Source organism: Gambusia affinis, linkage group LG23 (assembly GCF_019740435.1).
Source record: "Gambusia affinis linkage group LG23, SWU_Gaff_1.0, whole genome shotgun sequence".
In the NCBI taxonomy this organism is placed as follows: domain Eukaryota; kingdom Metazoa; phylum Chordata; class Actinopteri; order Cyprinodontiformes; family Poeciliidae; genus Gambusia; species Gambusia affinis.
Window position 1 is genome coordinate 15,797,342 of NC_057890.1, and position 19,599 is coordinate 15,816,940.

Sequence of the window (19,599 nt, forward strand, 5' to 3'; positions counted from 1 at the left end):
GCAATAGGCTTTAAGTTATAAACACATTTGTTTGCGTGTGAAAAATTATACTTTGCATTTTTTGGGCCTCTTGGCTTTCCAAACATGAGGACCAGAAAAGCGAGAGTTGAGCACACACACAGAGGAAGAAGAGCAAAAAAGAGGAGAAAGCAGTTTTGTAAGCAACTGGTGTTTTTGGATTTCTTTTGTTTGCCTGTTTTGTGATTGCTACTCAGAAACATTGACCTTTTTTGTCCTCACGCTGCTAATTTGGCGGCGTTATTTGAAGACCAGGCTTCCCAGATGTTATATTAAGATATAATGTTCCTTCCCTCTCATTGAATGTTTTTTTATGAAGTACTCCTCTCCCTCCTTGACCAAAACACACACATAATGTGACACTACCACTTTGCTTGAAACTTCAAACTGTGAAAAGCAGTGACAAAATCTTGTTGGTGTACATTTCAGACTGGTTTATGAGCACCTTCGCATAAAAGCTGAAGGAATAACTTTCACAGTTCATAAATGTGTTTCCCCCTGGTCATACCAACAAGACTCCCAGCCACCCTGTGTCTTCTGAAGGCTTGTGTGGTAGATATCTGAGGGTAGGGAGTGATAATCTCAAAGATCTGAGGGTCAGGAATGAAGGAAGAGAGATAAAAAGAGAACCCGAGTCTCCTGCTGGGATGAAAACCACAGCTTGAGGTGTACATCGCTCACACGTCCAGCAGAGAATGGAAATGCAGCCGCCTGATTTGTGCTTAATAAAGTTGTCACATCCTATCAGGGCTCACATCTACTACACAAAGCACGGGCCTCCAGTCAAGGCTAGTCAGGGGTGATCAAGGGCAGCCAGGAGTGGACAACACCTTAGAGTGATGGATGATGGTTCGGCTGTTTCTACTCAGTTTATCAGAGGTCGTAAGCATCTGAGAATTATTGCAATGATGTTGGTCTCTTGGTAACAAGTCCAAGACAAGTGAATTTTCAGACACAGCAATGTCTTTGGTCCTGTGCTCTGCTCGGTTTATTACCTTAAACCCACACAACCGTTTAGGATGCCAGCATCCCTGACCTGACTTCTGAAGGGTGGCACTGTAGGGGACTAAAGGTCAGCAGCACATTAAACCCCAAAAACCCAAATCGGAAATAATTTTTGACTCAGCCGATGAGTAAATAAGATATTTAAAGCAGTTTGTGTCATCTGAAGCACTCCTTAGGTACTTCAGATTCTCAGGATGATTCACTTACAGCTTCTGCACTCTCATTTAGCCTATTACTGATACTTTCTAGAAGCTTTTCAATATGCACATATTTCCATGTGAAATCCTCTTTACGGCGATTTGCTAAAGTCTCTTAAGTGGTTTCATATGTTACAACGTTCAGCTCTAGTGTGGTGTGTTATTTAAGGTTGTAGAGAAACATAAAGCAGCACAATTTTGTGAAGCGGAAGGAAAACAATGCATTTTTCAACAAAGAAAAATCTGACTGTTTTCATGCATTTTTAATTTTACCCAAAAAAAGACTCCAACCAGTTATCGGTCAACTCCCTCATTACTTAATATTACTTTGTCTCAGACATTCACAGAGAATTAATTTATTTTAACTTTATGCTGTCTAGTTTTAAGCTCCATTTCATAAGAAATGTTTTGCAGTTGTGGATTTGATTACTTTTCTTTAATATATTCTTAAATATGTTGCATTTTGTCACAGTAGAATGACAAACTTGTATTAAATTTTATAGACTCGTCCAAAATAGCATAAACTTAAAGAAAGTTAGAAATAGTTTATCAATTAAACATGCATAAATAGTCAGCCCCTTTTCCTTATATGAAGTCTTCAGTTAGGCTTTTCTTTGTGTTGATCCAATTAAATATACCGACGTTTGTGACAAGATTTAAAAAAAAACAAAAGCTTAAGATTTATGAAAACCTCTACTAGGTGCAGTAGTAGAACATTCAACATCTAAAATTTTTACATTACAAAGTTGAAACACCAGATGATGCTTTTCCTTTATATCATCATTCATTCCTTTTTTTAGCAGCTAGATTTTCCCCATGTGCAATATCAGAGATCAACAGGCCAGCTGTGATTGAAAGGTCGGAGGTCTAAATCAATCATGGGTGACATGTCACTGCATAGTAACAGAAATTGCTTTCATTTCTAAGTCTGCTTTTGCAATAATATGTGATGCATCAGAGAACACATAAGAGCAAGATTACAGCTAAAACAAAGAACTGAGGCTGAAGAAGGGATGTTTAACTTTTTTAATCTGAAATACTTGCTGTTTGACAAAAATATCTACAAAGGCTGGACATAAATAGTTTATAAAATGAAACTAGTAATCACCTACAGTGCTGGTATATATATATAACAGCCTCTATGTTTATTCTGTCTGAGATGCAAAATAAAAAAAGACTTGTCTTTTCAGTTGTCACAAGTTAAATTAAGTGGAAACATTACCGCATGCCTTCCACAAACAGTCTCTATCTTTCCATTGTGAACTTTGAAACCATGAAAGTTCAACCTGTTTTTCTCCTGCGTTCGTGCAATGCTGGACAAACTACAGTTTTCTATAGGAAGCTCAATGCTTTAATTTAACATTAATATGTGCTGCTGCTGCCTTCAGCTTTTCTGTCTCCCCAAGTGGTTTTGAACAGCAGCATAAGTATTCACCTTAAACAACAGCTTGGCTCTTACAAACAGGCACAGCTTTCACTCTGAAGGAACATGCGAGCTATTTTAGAAGTGTGGATCACTGAGTTTATACAGACTTGTTGATAGGAACAGATCGGTGACGGGGAAAGAAGCTTTGTTGTGGTTTCAGTGTGTCATTGACTGAATGACACACTGAAAGAGCATAACAGTTATGCTCTTTACATAACGTTATGTAAAGAGCATAACAGACATTTGACATTTGGAGATATCTCAGTGTATCCCTAAGATTATGCTGGGCTTGTGTCTCTTTTGGCACATTAATTACATTATATTTAACTTTGGCAGTCCTACTGAGACTGACGGATTAAGCCACTTCAGGATATCGATTATCCTTCTCGAGAGACATGAGGAGCAAATGCATGAAGAGATCACATAAAGATTAAGATAAAACTTTTTGTTTGGAGAATATAGAAGCTCAAAGCTGATTTAGACTAGCCAAGTTTTGGGGAAACATGCAGAGATGAAGATAAATTTAAATGGTAATCAATGATGTTGGAATTTCTCCATGAATGTATTAAATGAAAAACCACATAAATACTATGACTCCATCTACCTTAAACTATAAGAGGACAATGGTGCAATACCATCACCAGGTCAAATAAATAAATGAATTAGAAAAGATAAATCAACTATTTAATTCAATCTCAACATAAGTGCACAGTGTGATGCATTCACACCTTGGATCTTCAGCAATCCAGTGAAGTGAAAAATATATTTCCTACATTTTTACAAAGCTGAAAGAAAATTACTTGAAGATTGGGATAGAAGAAGTCCTTTTTATTCCCTGTTTGATATTGCTCACTCATGCCTGGTCATTAACTCCAAATGTACCCTTTAAACTTTAAAGCACCACTTCTAATCCCCAGAACTAAAGAGAATGATCTGATTAAATTCTTATGAAACGTGAAGAAGGCTCTAATTGACTTACTGTAGAGGTTATGTGCAGGCTGAATTTTATATAGTTATAACTTAAACTTATCTACACAGTCAATGCATCATTGTCTTCAAACTTATTTTAAATACTTTGAGCTGGCAATAAAAATTTTAAGAGTTCCTAGAACTATGGATTTTATAAACGTCCATAATACCTTGTGAAAGTTATCATGAACTTTTTTTATTAGTCATTATCTCGCTCGTTCAAACTTCAACTTAATATGATTAAGAGGTATAATATTTGATAATAATCCAAAAGACATACCGAGCATTTTTTACAGTTCCCTGTGGAACTGTTATTTATTTAAATATTTGAATAATATTTCCTTGCTTAGTGTTCTTTTGTTTTCATTTTGTAATAGGAGACAGTATTACATATAAACCAGTGAATAGACTTTCCAGATACAAGTGTCTTTATACAAGAGACACACTCACTGAACTCAGGTGACCTCCAGTTCAGTCTTTGTGAGACTTTTATCTATCAATCAATCAAATTTGTGCTTTGCATCATAAACAGAACACACTGTCAGCATTTAAAATGATGCACTTTGTGAAGTGCCATCGTTACACATCGTTACACGTCAGATTGTTCCAGATTTGAGGCACACAGAAGCTGAAGGCTGCTTCCCCACATCTGGTTCCGGGGATGCAGAGTAGAACCAGAACCAATTCTAGTACCACTTGGCTGGACCTCTGCTGAATTAGGTCAGCCACTTTAAAGGGGTTGAAAATTCATACAATCACTTATTTTATGTTACATGTTATTTAGTTGACTTAGTTTGACAAACTCTGTCATTCACTTTGACATTAAAATTATTTTTTGTTAAAAAAAAAAAAACCCTTTGAGTGAGATTACATTTCAGAGTGACTGTATTTTCTCTATTTAATATTTGCAACGTCATTTATTCACTCTTCATGTAGTCAGTTGTCCTTTAAAGTTTCAGTAAGGTGTCACTTTGAGAGTACGCCATGAAATGCTCAGCACTTTATTGAGCTGCAGTTGATGCCAATGTCAGAAAGCCTTTGAGAACCTATATACGCCTCATTAGCATAACAAGCTGGCCGGTAATCATTTTTACCCCTACAACCAGTTGGGCGTAAAATCTGCAACAAGCCGGAGAATTCATTACACTTACAGTGAAGAGATTAATACTGTATGCAGTTCAGCTGCCCGGCTATAATACCTTCATGTGAAGCTGCTCAGAAGAGGACAGGCAAGCTCTTAAATGTCATCACTAGCATTTTTATTCTCCTTGTGTTTTGTCTGAGTTACCAATAATATATCAATAAGAATTGTTTTTTTATTTTCTGCTGATTTTGCGTTCTGATAGTGCACAACAACTTTTTCTCATCTGCTGTATTTCAGCCTGTAGAGAAGTTGTTTACAGTCATTATCTTTATAAAAGAACTCTGAGTCACGCTGCCCTTGATTTTTACTCACCGGGGTTATGTAAAGACTTTATTCCTCCTCGTCTTACAAAGTCTCTGCTTCTGATTTATTGCATCAGAGACTGACTGGGCAGCTCTTTACCTGGCATATTTGACAAGAGATACAACCTTTGTAGCAAACACTGCCATCATCTGCTGCACTGAACGCTTTGGTTCCTTCAGCACCTTGAAAATTACGATGCACAAGCCATGCACTGCTAAAAGACCATCAGTCACTCCTTTCATGAGGCCGTCTCTATCTTTCCTCCACACAGTAGTACATGCAGTAGATGCTTTACTGCTCTTGTTGAGTTTGCAGTGTATGTTCACCTGCAGGCTCTAAAGATTTCATTTCAGAGGGATCAAGGAGGAAAAACTGTCTGGATTACACCATGATCCTCTTGTAAAAATGGTATTGCTTCTTCACACTGAAGGAGCATCACCATTCATTTATAGTGTTTGTATTGTAGACTTGAATGAAAGAAAATGTGAGATGTTAAAACTAATAAATTGCATCTGTTCTCTCATACAGCTCAGCATTGTAAGAGATTTATAAAACTGAATTTTGGCATTTCATCGTGCACCTTTCCATTTATACATTCTGATATTTCAGAAAACTCTTTGTATCGAAGGACCCAGTCTAAATAATATTTTTTTAAACTGTCTTAATGCACTGTGAGTCTACAGACATGACTTTTTCAGAAAACTGTCATGGTTCCACAGAGAAATCATTTCTGCGGTCGCTTGAAGAAAGAAAGAAAACGGCACACCATCTCTACTAGCTCTGGTAAAAAAAAAATAAAAAATTCAGATAAATTCATCTCACTCTAAAAAAAAAGTAATTGAACAACAATAATTTGAGCACATTTATTTAACGTGCATAAATAAATAAATGTTTCACTGAAAGCACCAGTGCCTAAGCTGTTCAGACCTCAAATAATTCCAGTAAAATAAATACAATTTCTACTATTTTTGCATTCTTATTTAGTTTTTAGAAACATTTAATTCAAAATTTTCCAAATAAAAAACATTTGTTTAAAATATGACCAATGTCATTGAAGAAGGTTAATCTTGTGAACCATTTTTGTGTTGATTTTGTGCCGCTTATGATGGCAGCAGGTAATAATACCTCTGTTACATCAGTTATAATTTATTCTTTTTGTTGACCTTTGTTCACACTTTTCCTGGCCAAATATTGTGGTGTTCAATGCTGTGCAGCTGGAAGGATTTTTGCTCTTACTTTTTAACTTTTGGGTGGTTGTTCTGATGTGTAACCACAGCAACAAGGTATTGTTTATCCACCACATCAAAAAAATATCTGAACTACAGCCCCAAATCCCAGAGCAGTTGAACATTTAATGTTCCTTTTGCATAAATAAAGTATTTTAATGATACATTTGGAAAAGACTCCTGCAATTTTTAATTCAATACTATTAGCATGATTAAAAATTGTGACCCAATAATATGGAAGAGAAAGTGTTTTAGTTCTAAGATGCTTCTTACAGCACTTAGCACTGGTATACTGGTTAAATGCAAACTGGTAGTTCCAGCTTTAGTTCTGAAAGCACAAATGTATGTGAAGTCACAAATTCAGCATTGTCTTTTTTTCATTATCTCAGTGCTGGTATAAATTTTAGTTTTTTATAACTTGAAAATAAATTAAACATGAAAATTTATTGCGAAGAAATGCATCTGATTGAGCAAACATGAAATGTCAGTAAATTCTGACGAAACGTAAGGACAGCAGCAACCTAAAATAAAAAAGGAAGCTTATCAAGAGAAATGTTAACTCTGCTATCTGAGCGGCGTGTCTCGCCATTAAGCCTTACGGAAACTATTAAGTTTTATTTAAGGGTTAAAACATGTTGCTCGTTATTTTTTCTTATATGAAACAGTGAAATTTGTAGAACATAAAAGTATAGTTTAACAACATAGCCTTAATGCTGGACATTACGAAACTAGAACTCTGAAATGTTCAAATGCTTTCAAACCACATCGGAATTTGCGGCTCTTTTGCATGTGTCGTGTGTTGGAATCGCTATGTCAGGCATATATTTATTATTTTATGACTGCGTATGTTTTAAATGTGACCAAAATATGTTATTGTTACAGAAAACGTGATTTAAGCAATGAGATTTGAGAAATTTGTGAGAAACTTGTGAATCTTTCAACTTAACATGCGCACCTGAAGGCCACCTCAGAAGTTACCTTCCGGGTAACGGCGTCGGAAACATTTCTGGTATGCAGAAAGGCGGATCCCCTTTGCCACTTTTGTCTTTCAGAACTTCTGTAGTTAGCATTTGCGTTAGCACACTTAAGTAAACGTTGTCACGCTGTGTATTTAAGCAACTCTGTTTTCAGACCTGATCCTTAGGGTTAGTCATAGCGGCTATCAAAAAAGTGTTAGTCCACCGTTAGCGAGCTAACTTTTTACTCCATAACATGGAAGGTTTTGAACGCAAGATAGATCGAGTGATATGGGCATTGAAAAACGGGGACGTGAACGAAGTTCAAGATATTTTGAAAACGGTAAGACGTCTGTTAAGTCAGTGTCATTTCTGAGCAGAGCTTCAGCCGAAAAGTTTAAAAAAGGCTCTATAGCCTTGCTAGCCGGCTAGCTAGCTAGCAAACAGCGTCTGTACTTTGACTTTGTTTTATTTTTAATAGCTGAATATTGTCCATATGTTAAATGATAGATGGAGACGAGGCTTCGGTGTGGTCCATGTTTAATTTGGCCAGCATACAAAATAATTACTTTGAAGCAACTTGTTGGTTTTGCAAGCCAACAATAGCACTGACTTATAGTGCTGCACCACAAATGAGTTTATTGTTTGCACTTAACAGATCTGGTTTAGGAAGTATGTGACGTTTTTAGGCGATTGCTAAGCTGTTAAATGTGTAGCCAAAAGCTAGCTGGCTAATCGGACAAACGGGCCCAACGGTGTCTGTTGAGGTTGGTGGGCGGGTACCCAGCTGTTGCCCACAGAACAGTGGGCTTATCCATCTCAAATTTATCGTCACTGTCTGCTAAAAGTGGTGCTTTGAGGTGAAACGCCACTTTTCTAATCGGGCACTGGTTCTTGAAATTTTGTTCAAACCTCGTAAAACAGAACAGATTTTTATGCAAAACATGCCCTAAAGCGTTCCCACAAATTGTAGCCATTCCACAACTGTTGCACCTGCTGGAAGACTGAGTTTTAAAATCTGCATATCCACCCACACCAATGAAAACATGATGCAAAGAACCACTTCAGTTCCTTTGTCCAATAAAATCAGTGTTGACAGAAATCGTATTTATAGTATGAAAAAACAAAGATCTTACTTGCATTAAGGTTTTGGAAAGCCAGGATTTAATTCTCCATTGAGAAAGCAGTGAATCATGCATACTTTAATTTAACATGATCTGATAAATTTGGATGTTTTGACTTATTCATGTTTTTTTTTCCTCTTCATAACGGATTGTTTGACTATGACAAATGCTAATTCAAACTTTGTTGAACCCAATGGGTTACAATAAAGCTTTCATTGGCATCTGAATAAATGTATATTTACCTTTTTATGTCTCAGTTGAATCAAATATCTGAAACAACGGTGGCCCAGGTACATTAATATGAACCTGTTGTATTAATCAACATTTCTCTGCCTGTCTGTGTTAATTATTTTACAGAGATTGCATCTCGGTTAAGTGTAGCCCTATTTGCCTTTATTTTCAACAGAATAATCAAACAAAACATGTCACTTCAGTGGTTTTGTCACAGAGGACCAAGTGATTCATGTCTGTGTGGTTAATTGGGTAAAGGAAAGAGGAAGCCTCTCATGGTTGGGTTTGGTTTGTCTGTAGGAAGCAAAGTTAGGTTGAGTTAAAGGAACAGCTAAACAGGAAAATAAATGATGGAAATACCTACTTTTTATTTATATAAACCTTTAGCATCAACAGGTAAAGTCCCCATTAAGCACAGTGAGGCCTTGCTACATTGCTGAATGTAAATGGTTTGCTTCTGTTTTACGATCAAAGCCGAATAACATCCGTTCCTCTTTTTCAGGCGGAAGATGTAAACCAGTTCCTGGAGGGGAGGAAGCCTCTTCATTACGCTGCAGACTTCGGCCAATTAGATGTGATAAAATACCTTCTTGATAAAGGAGCAGATGTCAACGTAAGTGACGCTTTCACTGCATCTCATGCAGTTTTGGATGAATTTACCTGTCGAACCACTGAAAAATTACTGCTTTCTTCTGCTTCCTTTTCCAAGCATTTTCACACTTTTGTGCAGTTTTAACCTGTTTATAAATAAAAGTTGACATTGACTATCTGACTTCTGACCTGTAGGTTCTTTTATATCCACAAGGGATCAAGTTTGTAGCTTGACTCCTTTTTTTCTAAATCAATACTTGTTGCAAAAGAAGATTTAAACTTCAATAAATTAAAGAGTGTGGGTCAGTAGTGTTTTATTGACGCCAATTCTCATATATTTGGCTGTCGAGTTTGACTGGGCTATTATTAAATAAAAATTACCATTCCATTGAGGCTCTGGCTTCATGTCTGGAGTTGCTATGCTGTCCTAAATGCATTTCTTCTGCAGGTTCCAAAAAACAGATGGAAGTCTTAATAACTCTGACACTTAACACAATTTACAACCACCTATGTGTATGATGGTGGCGACTTCAAGAAAAACAACAGATTTTTTGCCTTTGTTTTGTCTCCACAGGCCACAGACAAGCACGGACTCACTCCACTGATGAATGCCTGTTTTGAGGATCACAAGGAATGTGCCAAGATCCTTTTGGAAAAGGTTGGTGCCACGATTCCTCTATTCATAAATGAATGTGCATCCTCAGTGTCTTTCACTCTATGCTTGTTGATGTGTCAGTCCACAGTGAGAGCTGATGAGGTAACTTGTTAGACAAAAGGTCCTTTAACACAGTTCTGTGGAGGCTATGCTAGAATACTCAAAGATGGCCACGTAAGGCGCTTTTTCACTAAACGGGTTCGGTCCTAGTCCGTGCCTCGGCCTGGCTGTTCTCAGATTTTTATACCCTCTTCAAGGGTAGCACTAGCGGGACTGAGCCGGGTACGGCACCAAAACAGTTTGACAGCTGATCACATTTGTTGATTGGCTTGTGATTTAAGTCACTGAAAACTTGGAGCCGCTGTGGTCAACTTTCAGTACCCTCATGTACCACCCACAACAGCAAGGAACAGACCGTACAATGGAAAAGCTCACTTCCTGGGATACATCCAAACCACCTGTTAACTGGTTTTCCTGTGCAAAAGTATCTATAACATACTATTATTGTCAAATAGCACCATTAACATAATATAGCTGTACATCCCTTCATCAAAACTTCTTCTGTCATCCGCCTTTCTCCGATCTTTGCTGTAAATCTTAGAACCTTCAGTATTCTGTCATGTTCATACTGGAGATGTAGATTTAAGAAATTGCAGCTGTGATTGGCGCAGGTTGCAGCTGGCATCAGCTGCAACACTTCCACTGAATGCCAGGTGCCTCATAATAAACACCCAATATAGCACCATCATGACGGAATATAAATTCATGCGATCAAATACGAAGCTACCATTTCTCGGTGAATGGTTTTAAAGTATGTCTTTGTTTTTGTCTTACCTGAATGTTTGACTGAATGATGTGTTAGAGTCAAGAGATGACACATTTCCTTTTTATCTTGGTTGTATCAGAGTGAAGGAAGAGCCTGTGAAAGAAGACACCTTTCGCAATCATTCCTCTTCTTTAAAGAAGGCAGATTAGTAAACTAAAAAGTCACCTGTTACGTAAAGGTAGAAGAATGTTGCTTTTCTGATTATGGAGACTCAAAACTTGGTAATATATACATTTGGTAACCCTTTTATTTTGAAGGGGTGTACATAAGACTGACATGCCACTGTCATAAACATGACATAATATCTTTCATGAACATGAAGGAGTTCATATGAATGTGTACAACTATTGTCATGAAGTGTCATTTGGTAAATTACACTTTATTTATGGATTTAAACTTATTAACGTTAGACAATAAAGGGGGACATTTTCTCCAAGTCTTTCTAAGCAATGTTGTTGAAACCTTTGTTGTTCTTTTTAGCAACAAAACTGAAAGTACTTAAGGGGACATTAAAAAACTTTAATGTTCTTTTTATCTGCTCAGATATTAAACATGAAATATTTTAATGAAAGGAAAAGAACAAATAACTGTTGGTCTGAAAAAGAGTTTCCTCAATCAGAAGGAGCATAGTTTTCTAATGTTCTGGCTTAAATTTTTGTTGTTGTTGTTGTTGGTCTAAAAAATTTTGAAGTCTATTTGAAAACCATTGTATTTGGCTAAGTTTAATTAATGTGTGTGTGTCCATGGCTGTTTTCTAGTAAAAAGTTGCCCATGCTCAATATATTAAAATGAAAGAATGATAAAACATGACTAATTACTTTTTTTATCCAGAATTTTCTCTTTTAAAAGACATCAGCAAAATAAATTCTCACTTCTTGCAATAATCAATTTTGCATTTTGGTGGCCAGTATTTGAACTTTCTTCCGACCACAGAAAAATGATCATTAACTTCCTTTAAAGATGGCCGATTTGTACCTTCTATATATCTGCTTCAAAGGGCGGATTGACTGTTAGCATCAAGAGTTAGTGGTTGCACAACCAACCACTCATTGACCTTTAAAGTTTCTGCAGAAGGATGATTGTGACCAGGTACCACCTATGATTGATCAGCATCACCATCATGTCTTTGAGCAAAACCTTTTTCCATCATCATCATTCCAAATTGAACTACATATCTGTACATAATCAAAGTACATGTAGTGTATGTTTTGTTCATTACACTGTATATAGTATTACGCTTAAAGCCTCAGGTGATGGTTATTTGCTGACCTATAAGTCGAAGCAATTGGTAGCACAAGAGGTGAGCACTGCTCATCTGAACTGGAGTGATCAAGGTTTAAAGGATCTCAACAAGTTTTCCTCTAGTGATCATCTTTGTTCCTAACAACAAGCATTATAATCTAGTATAATCTAGGCAGCTCAAAGGTAAGCGGTCACCAAAAGGAGCCGGATCTTAAGACATTCACGACTATGCACTGTATTCCATATTCCACTGTATTCCACTGCGGTCTCAGCATGACAATAATAGATCGAATACACAGCAGCACAGTCGATGATGTAGCGCTGAGGCTCTTTCTGGTTGGACCTGTGGTTGCCACCTCACTGCTGTGACTAAAACTGAGCCCAGTGAGAATACTGGATTATGACTGTGGGGTCGGTAGACAGAAATTGCTTGGATTCCCAGTGCATCATGGGAGTTGACACCTGCCCCCTAACTGTATGGTGCACTGCTGTTGGTAATAAATTATGAAATGTACTTTTTATTCAAAAGGTGGTCCGGCTGCAAGAGGTCTGCCATAAATATGGAATACAGTTCCTAGAGACCAGCCAGCTAAATGCAAGTCGGCAATGAAAGGGCAAACAAATTCATACATTTCTTTGAGGAACCGTGCATGACAGGGAAGAAATGGTTCAGTCTTTTTCTCATAATCTTTCCTTTTTAAAGACTTTCCCATTTGCCCATGTTTTGTTTTTTATTCTTCTCTGTACCAGTGTTGAGGACAAAAATGACTTTACAAATATTGGCCAAATATGATCCTGTCGGATACTTTTTTACTTATTCAATATGTTGTAATATGGATCTCTGTTGTTTTTGTTTTTTAATTTATTGAATGTTTGGTACATCTTTAAATTTCAGACACAGGATGTGTAATGTGGGCAATGTGAGACTCTGCTTCCAAAAAGAGCAGATATTGATCGTTGACTTTTTCTTAGATCTTATGGAAGGTCAATACTCTAAAGCATACTCTACATATTGCATTTCAAGTAGCTTGACTGAAGCGCTTGACCAATAATTAAAGACATACATGGGAGACCATTCAGTTCTTCTCAATAGGGGCTTAATGAAAACTTAATGGACTCTTTGGCGGGTCAGGAGTATTGGGTTACTGACCCAGTGAGGCTCTGTGTGGCTCCATGATCCAGGATGATGATGCTCTTCAGTTTGGCTGCACTCGCCCCTGGAGTCTATTCTTATTCATCAGACTTGGTCTCACTTAGCCACCGGCTTCTTGATGACCGGATAGTGTTTGGGCAGTGGAGTGTTTGTGACGGATCGTTATTCAACTTGAGAAAAGCTCATTACTGTGAGTGGTGTCAGTATGGAGAGGGTGCACTAGTCCTTGAGAAGCTGTAATAGGAGGATGAGCTTCAATTTTTATGTCAACTGTAAAAATTGTGGCCTTGCAAGCATGCTCACTTGTTGAACTAACTAATTTCAGTTCATTGCATTGGGGTTTTTATTTGATAAACCAGCACAAAGTAGCTTTGTGTCTTATGGAGCCCCCTAGGGGACATGGGGAATTTTTTTACTTTTGCGTTACCTCGCAATACTTTTGCGTTCCCTCGCAGTACTTTTGCGTTCCCTCGCAGTACTTTTGCGTTCCCTCGCAGTACTTTTGCGTTCCCTCGCAAAACCTTTTGTGACTATGACAGCTCGCAAAACTGTACTGATCAGTTATGCGGCATAATTGAATACTGTAAGTCTTTCTTACGGTGGCCGCCATACTTTCTGATTTAATATAAGGTTATGTAAGGTTTTTCCAAGAATGTTTATATCTCGTTGTGAAATATCTGAAGTTTTATATCTTTCTTTAGGATACAAATGCACCACAAACTTATGATATAAACAGAAACCTTCTGTAAGTAGGAAAGAAATATAAATACTGTACATCCAAACTATATTTCTGAGTTATTATCGCGGCGTAATAAGTCATCTGACAGTTTTGATCGTGTCTCTGTTGTGTTTGTTGCCTGAATGGTTTAAAGAGCTGCTTTTATGTTCAGTTCCATCTCAACCCTAACAGACATAAACATGTAGTAAATAAATCGATTTTCAATCAGTTTTTGGCACCAAAGACTTAATAATAATAACCAGTAAGCATCCTTTTCTCCTCCTCCTTTATGCACAAATATGAAAAATTGGACAGATGTTACTGGTGTATAAAAAAATCCTATTTCAGATAAATGACACTGGGGGTAAGTAAAGCCTGGTGATTTCCAGGCTGACAATACAGTCGGGGGAAACCCCTTTGTGAATTTTCTGCAAATGATTTACACACAAATGTCCAAATTGGTGAGTTGACAAATACTGAGCCTCAAATATATTCTTATAAGGGCCAGATGACTGGAGTGCATTACAAGCAGTTGATATTTTCAGATGGTGGATTGAACTGCGTTAAGTCAGATATTCTAAGTTGAATGGTAACACAACTTTTCTTCTTACTTGTTTGTTGTTTGGACATCACACCTCTCTAAAAACCATCTTAGACCTTCACACGTCAGATATATATAAACTGAATCTCATTAGAAATAAAATGGCAACGGGAATTTTTTTAGTTGGGTGGCTTCTGAGAAACTCAAGGTCTTAGCTGTTAGTGTCAGAATATGTCACATGTAGCACATATGTTTTTAGTTGCTCAGATATTTTGAGATGTGTTTAGTGGTTGGGTGAAAAAGATGCTTATTACGATGTTGGGGGGCTTCTCTCAGCTTCGTTCCCCAGCAGGAAGAGTATTGATAGTTGATCCATACTGCTAAATGAGGTCCAAGTCTGTTACTAGGTTTCATTTTGAACCAGCTACTAATGACTTCCCCGGAGCTGGAGAGAGAAAAAACAATGGGGAAATGGAGCTGCTTCCTATCTTTTTGTCCTGCCTTTCAGTCACTAAGCTCAGCAGAGCGTACCAAGCTGGGTTACTGTGTACATGATATGAAACAGCAATTGGATGGGTTTACTGACACAACGGCCACCTTATCACTGTGTTTATACTGGCTAACGAGTGTTTGCTGGGTGGATAAGGCTGCAGCTTATATCAGGAGAGCACACAGACATTATCAGAGAAAATGTATTTCAGTTTCTGTCCAGGAATCCTTCCTGTCTCAGGTAAGATGAATCGCACAGAGGCGACCTTCTGAGTATTATTAAAGTACAGGAAAGATAATGCTGCTGCTCTTGAAATTTAAAGAGCTTCACTCCTAACAGTCTGTGGTGGAAGCTTCCATTTCCCATTCTGTTCTTGTTTTTGTTTTGTTTTTTTATCTTTCATAAACTATGGAATCTTTTACAGGTTTAAGAAAACTTATTTGAAACCTCACTCTCTGTACTCACTTTTGTTTTTCTTTGAAAAGTTACTAAAAAAGGTTCGTTTGTAGACCTTTGCTCATGAGGGTCCTGATATGAAACACTTATTGAGATGTTTTTCAGCCTTATCAGTTCCATCCCCACTCAGTTTGTATCACTAACTGATGTATAGTTAAAAAAAAAAACATTTCTATAAGCTGAATCCAGTACATCTTTCACTATAGAGCCTAAATTAGTTAGTTTAGAGCTCCTGTTGACACAGATGACCTTTGTAATTGTTTGCATGGTTGACTAAATGCATTTAGGGATTTTTTTTAAACTTTCTTCTTACAGATGTGCACATTTTTATAAATTTTCTTTGTTTAATTAGAAAGAAAATACAAGGAGTTGTCATGCTTCAAGTATTATAAGGCCAGAACTTAACCTAACTAGAGCGCTCACAGGTGCGTGGTTCTAGGAAGTGTGAATGAATTGACAAAAGTCCCTTTTGCTCAGTCTTTCATCTCCTTGCCAATTAGAGATGTAGATCTGACGGGGCATCCAGCCCTGCCAAATCTCTCCCAACTCTGGATGTGCTCTGTTGCTCCCGGAATGGGGAATTTGCACTCCAACGACGACACAGCACCACGCCGTGCCATTGTTGTCGATGCCCTGCTCCGCCACGCAACGGTAAACGCTGTCTGCCTGGGATCTGGAAGCCCCGGTGTTAACAGGGTGAGGCGTCATGCTCCTCCCCACGTCACCACTGCAGCTGATTTCAGCTGTCTCGCTCTCTATCCGTTATCGTATGAGGGTTTCTGGTTCTCCAAACGATTGCGTCCCCACTCTGCTCTTTCACATTGATTCTGCTATCGCTGTGGGCTTACATGGATTTGGACCCTTGCATCTCTCGCGGTTTTACGTGTCGTGTTTGGATTAAGACAGGCTGACAAGCAAGTCCTTAGTGATTGAATCGGAGAAGAATAAAAGTGAAGGCTTGTTTGTGTTGCCTTTGTTAAATAGCCTGGGACCTCTTCTATAAATGCCAGGGGCCGTTTGCCACTGGATTAAAGAAAGCAGCCAAGACAGGAGTGACCAGGCTATGTTTAACAAAATCCCACCATTCTGCATGATTTCCATCCCAAACACTGTCACCTGTCACTGAATGGGACAATGGCTGTTCTGTGTTTTATCAGCATGATAATGGCTTGGAAAATCACAAAAGCAGCACCTAGATTTGAATATTTAAATTTAAATATTTCCAGATACTAATAGTCATAAAATAGAAATGGTGCTTATTGTCCAACAAAAGGAAAATTCTGGTGCAACAGTAATCACAGAAAGCTCTTAGTGTTGAGAATGTATGTAAAAAATAAATGATTAACAATAATAATGTGCATGGACTGTACCAGTGCAGTAGTGCAATAAAAGCGGAATCAATTATTAAAATAATCAACTCATTTAGCAATCGATTGGAAATCATGAACTGCAGAATCAAAACAGGCAATTTGCAGAAAGAACACTTGGAGCAGAAACTGCAGAAAATATACATTTTGCATTCAGATAAAAAAAAAGATATCTTTAAATGTTTTAGGTCCCCTGGTTCAAATTCTGTATAAAAAATAATAATCGGTTTATCAGATCAGCTCTTCCCTGTATTGATATTAAGTCAAGCTGAACTTTTCACGTTTGAAGTATAAGTGTTCACTAAAGGAATTCTGTTATTGAATTTTAGGCCATACAGTATGTAGTTTCTTATTTTAAAACACAAGTTGTTTATTTGCACCATACATATTCTAAGAAGCCTGAGTGGGTAAATGGAAATCTTCCAGATGGGATAATTAAAAAAAAAAATCAGATTACTTGATTAATCACCTAAATTAGTTGGTTGTAAATCTATGGCAAGTGCTTGAAATTTTATGTTCTCCTTACATGCCATCATGCAGATGGAACAGCTTATGTGTGCAATCAGCTGTTTGGTTATAATCCCTCCTCATGTTGGACTTCTGTTCACCTGAAGTGTTTGGATGCGCCATCAGAAATAAGATGATTAGATGCAAGTAGGACTCTGTGTGCTTATATGTAATATTCCTGTCCCTTTACCTCTGCAGGGAGCAGACAAACACATAAAATCATCACAAGGCATATCTGCCTTTGACTGTGAGAGTGGCGCCATTCTGGAGCTGCTCAAAGGTTCGGCACCCAAGTAAGGGAAGCGGCTGGACAGGTGGATGAACGGACCTGCAGATGGATGCAGTGGTCCCCTGACAAAAGACGGCCTCACCCCATTTACTCCAGTCAACCTCTGTCTTACCACTGCTTTGGTCTGTTTGTTGGAGGTTCATTTTGTCTGTCTGGTGACTTTCATTAACCTTTTTCTTCCCATGTTTTTGGGAATGTATTTTCTCTTCTTTGGGCCTCTGCCTGTCAGCAAAGTGACACATAATAGCCTCCCTTAGGGACCAAACACTGGGGGAGTTGTTAGGCTTGGATCATGTAACACTGTTCAGACCAGAAGTTAAGTTCTGTCTGGTTAGCACTAAAATATGCATCTGAAATTCTACCGTCTCTTAAACTAAAACAAAACAACCGTAATAGATTAGTAATGTTCATTTTTCCAGTTTTCCTACATGTGGCCAGTTTTTTGAACAGTAACTGCACTGTCATAAATTAGACGGATTAAAATTCAAGGATCTAATGTTTCATTAAGATAAATAAATAGAATATGTAGCCTGTTCATTGATAGACCAAACTATTTCTTCTTAAACATGTTTAGGCCTATTACTCGCATATCAGATGACATTTAATGAGTTTGAAATCTGCATATTTTTTTTTTCCTTCTTTTTTGACCAATCACCATGCTGGGTAACTAGAAAGACTTGAATGTTGCAGTTTTGAAATAATAACCTGTTGAAAAATTGCTAACAGAACATGAAAATGAAATTTCTCCCTCTGAGTGAGTTTGTTTTTCTTTTTTCTCAGAGCATAACTCCTTTTTTCACTGCATTAGCTTTCTTGTATCATATGATGGGCTCTGGTTGCTGAGAATGATGGGTAAACGGGGGTTAGAGTTGAAACCTGATCATGGGGCTGCTTATAAATCTCCTTGCCTTGGATTTGCTTCGAGACCTCGCCTGATTTGCTGCATGTCAAAACTGCTTCTGCTTTTCTGCTACAAAACGGTTGCTGTCCTCTTGGTTGCTTTTAAATGAATTGCTAAGTATGTACTGAACTAAAACGTGGTTGTACTGACTTTGTCGTGACAAAAGTCTGTAAAAACCAATAAAAACATTACAGAAACTGTTTTGTTTGTTTCCTTAAATATAAGAGTGCCTTGACGAGTCTTGTTACCTTCCACAAACGAGTGTGAGCAACTTGCTGAAGAACCAAAGCATTGGAAAGTTCACTGGAAGGAAAAAAGTTAACTAGGAAAAGTAGATATTGAGAAGATTTTGAAGCAAAACCTAAATAAGAGTTTGGAGGAAATTCACAAGCCATGGAAAAAAAGCCAGTTATTGCCTTTTTTTCATGCCGTGTTTATTTACTATCAATTTGTTTGTTCTTTTTACGGTTTTAATTTAGCTCACTGTTCTTGCCAGGACATGTTCTCTAGCATTTGGTTATGTTATTATGACAGTTTTACCTTAACATGACCCATCTTCACCTTAACTAAAGTCATCAGAGCACATCAAAGCAGACGGATTAGATTTGGGTTATTTGTGATATAATTGCCTAAATTAACCTAATCTTTCTCTCCTGTTTTGTCTGACAAGATGAAGTGTGTGAATTCAGATGACTGCTGTCACATTGACGCTTTTAGCCTACTGCTACAGGCCTCTTTCCCAGAAGCTAAAATTGGCTTTGAGTAAAAGGCCAAAGTTGATCCTGACACCTCAATAAGTACTGTAGGTAAGCTAACGGGTAAGTCCTTAATGTGGTTTACACAGAAATTATCCTGTTACAAAGTATAATCCTAAAGCTTATTTCTTTTTAAGTTAATTTAGTGTTTATATCATTCTGTATTGTACTATTTTAAGGTTTCTTTAAAACAATTATGGGATGAAATAATGGAATAAAATGCAGAGTTTGTAAACTCAGATTACATTAAAAGACCATATTGTGCCACAACCAGAATTCATAAAGGCAGCTAAAGAGAGATAATGAAACTCTCTTTATTTATTTTATTTCCTTTATTTAACCAGGTAAACCCCATTGAGATCTAGAACTCATTTTCAAGAGGGACCTGGACAGAAGTCTGCAATTTATTTCATTATGGTGATTACTAAAAGACAAAACAGGGAAATAAGAGAAGTAAAACAGAAATAATTGGCTGAATAAAGGGACTTTAAAGCATTTTCTTCCTGGTC

The 19,599-nt window shown here is 37.5% G+C and overlaps 1 protein-coding gene across 4 annotated transcripts in view; it reads left to right on the plus strand.

Annotated features, from left to right (window-relative positions):
* Positions 1–18,533, plus strand: part of mtpn (myotrophin) — a 162,827-nt gene extending 144,294 nt beyond the window's left edge. For 3 of the 4 annotated variants that reach the window (XM_044108760.1, XM_044108758.1, XM_044108759.1), the window contains 3 exons: positions 9,102–9,212; positions 9,765–9,848; positions 17,344–18,533. In XM_044108760.1, coding sequence (XP_043964695.1) covers positions 9,102–9,212; positions 9,765–9,848; positions 17,344–17,442 — 294 coding nt within the window. In that variant the 3' untranslated portion in view covers positions 17,443–18,533. Of the gene's footprint in view, positions 1–7,257; positions 7,588–9,101; positions 9,213–9,764; positions 9,849–17,343 lie in introns of those variants that run through there. The other variant, XM_044108757.1, reaches the window with a different exon arrangement.
* Positions 18,534–19,599: the final 1,066 nt, after the last annotated feature.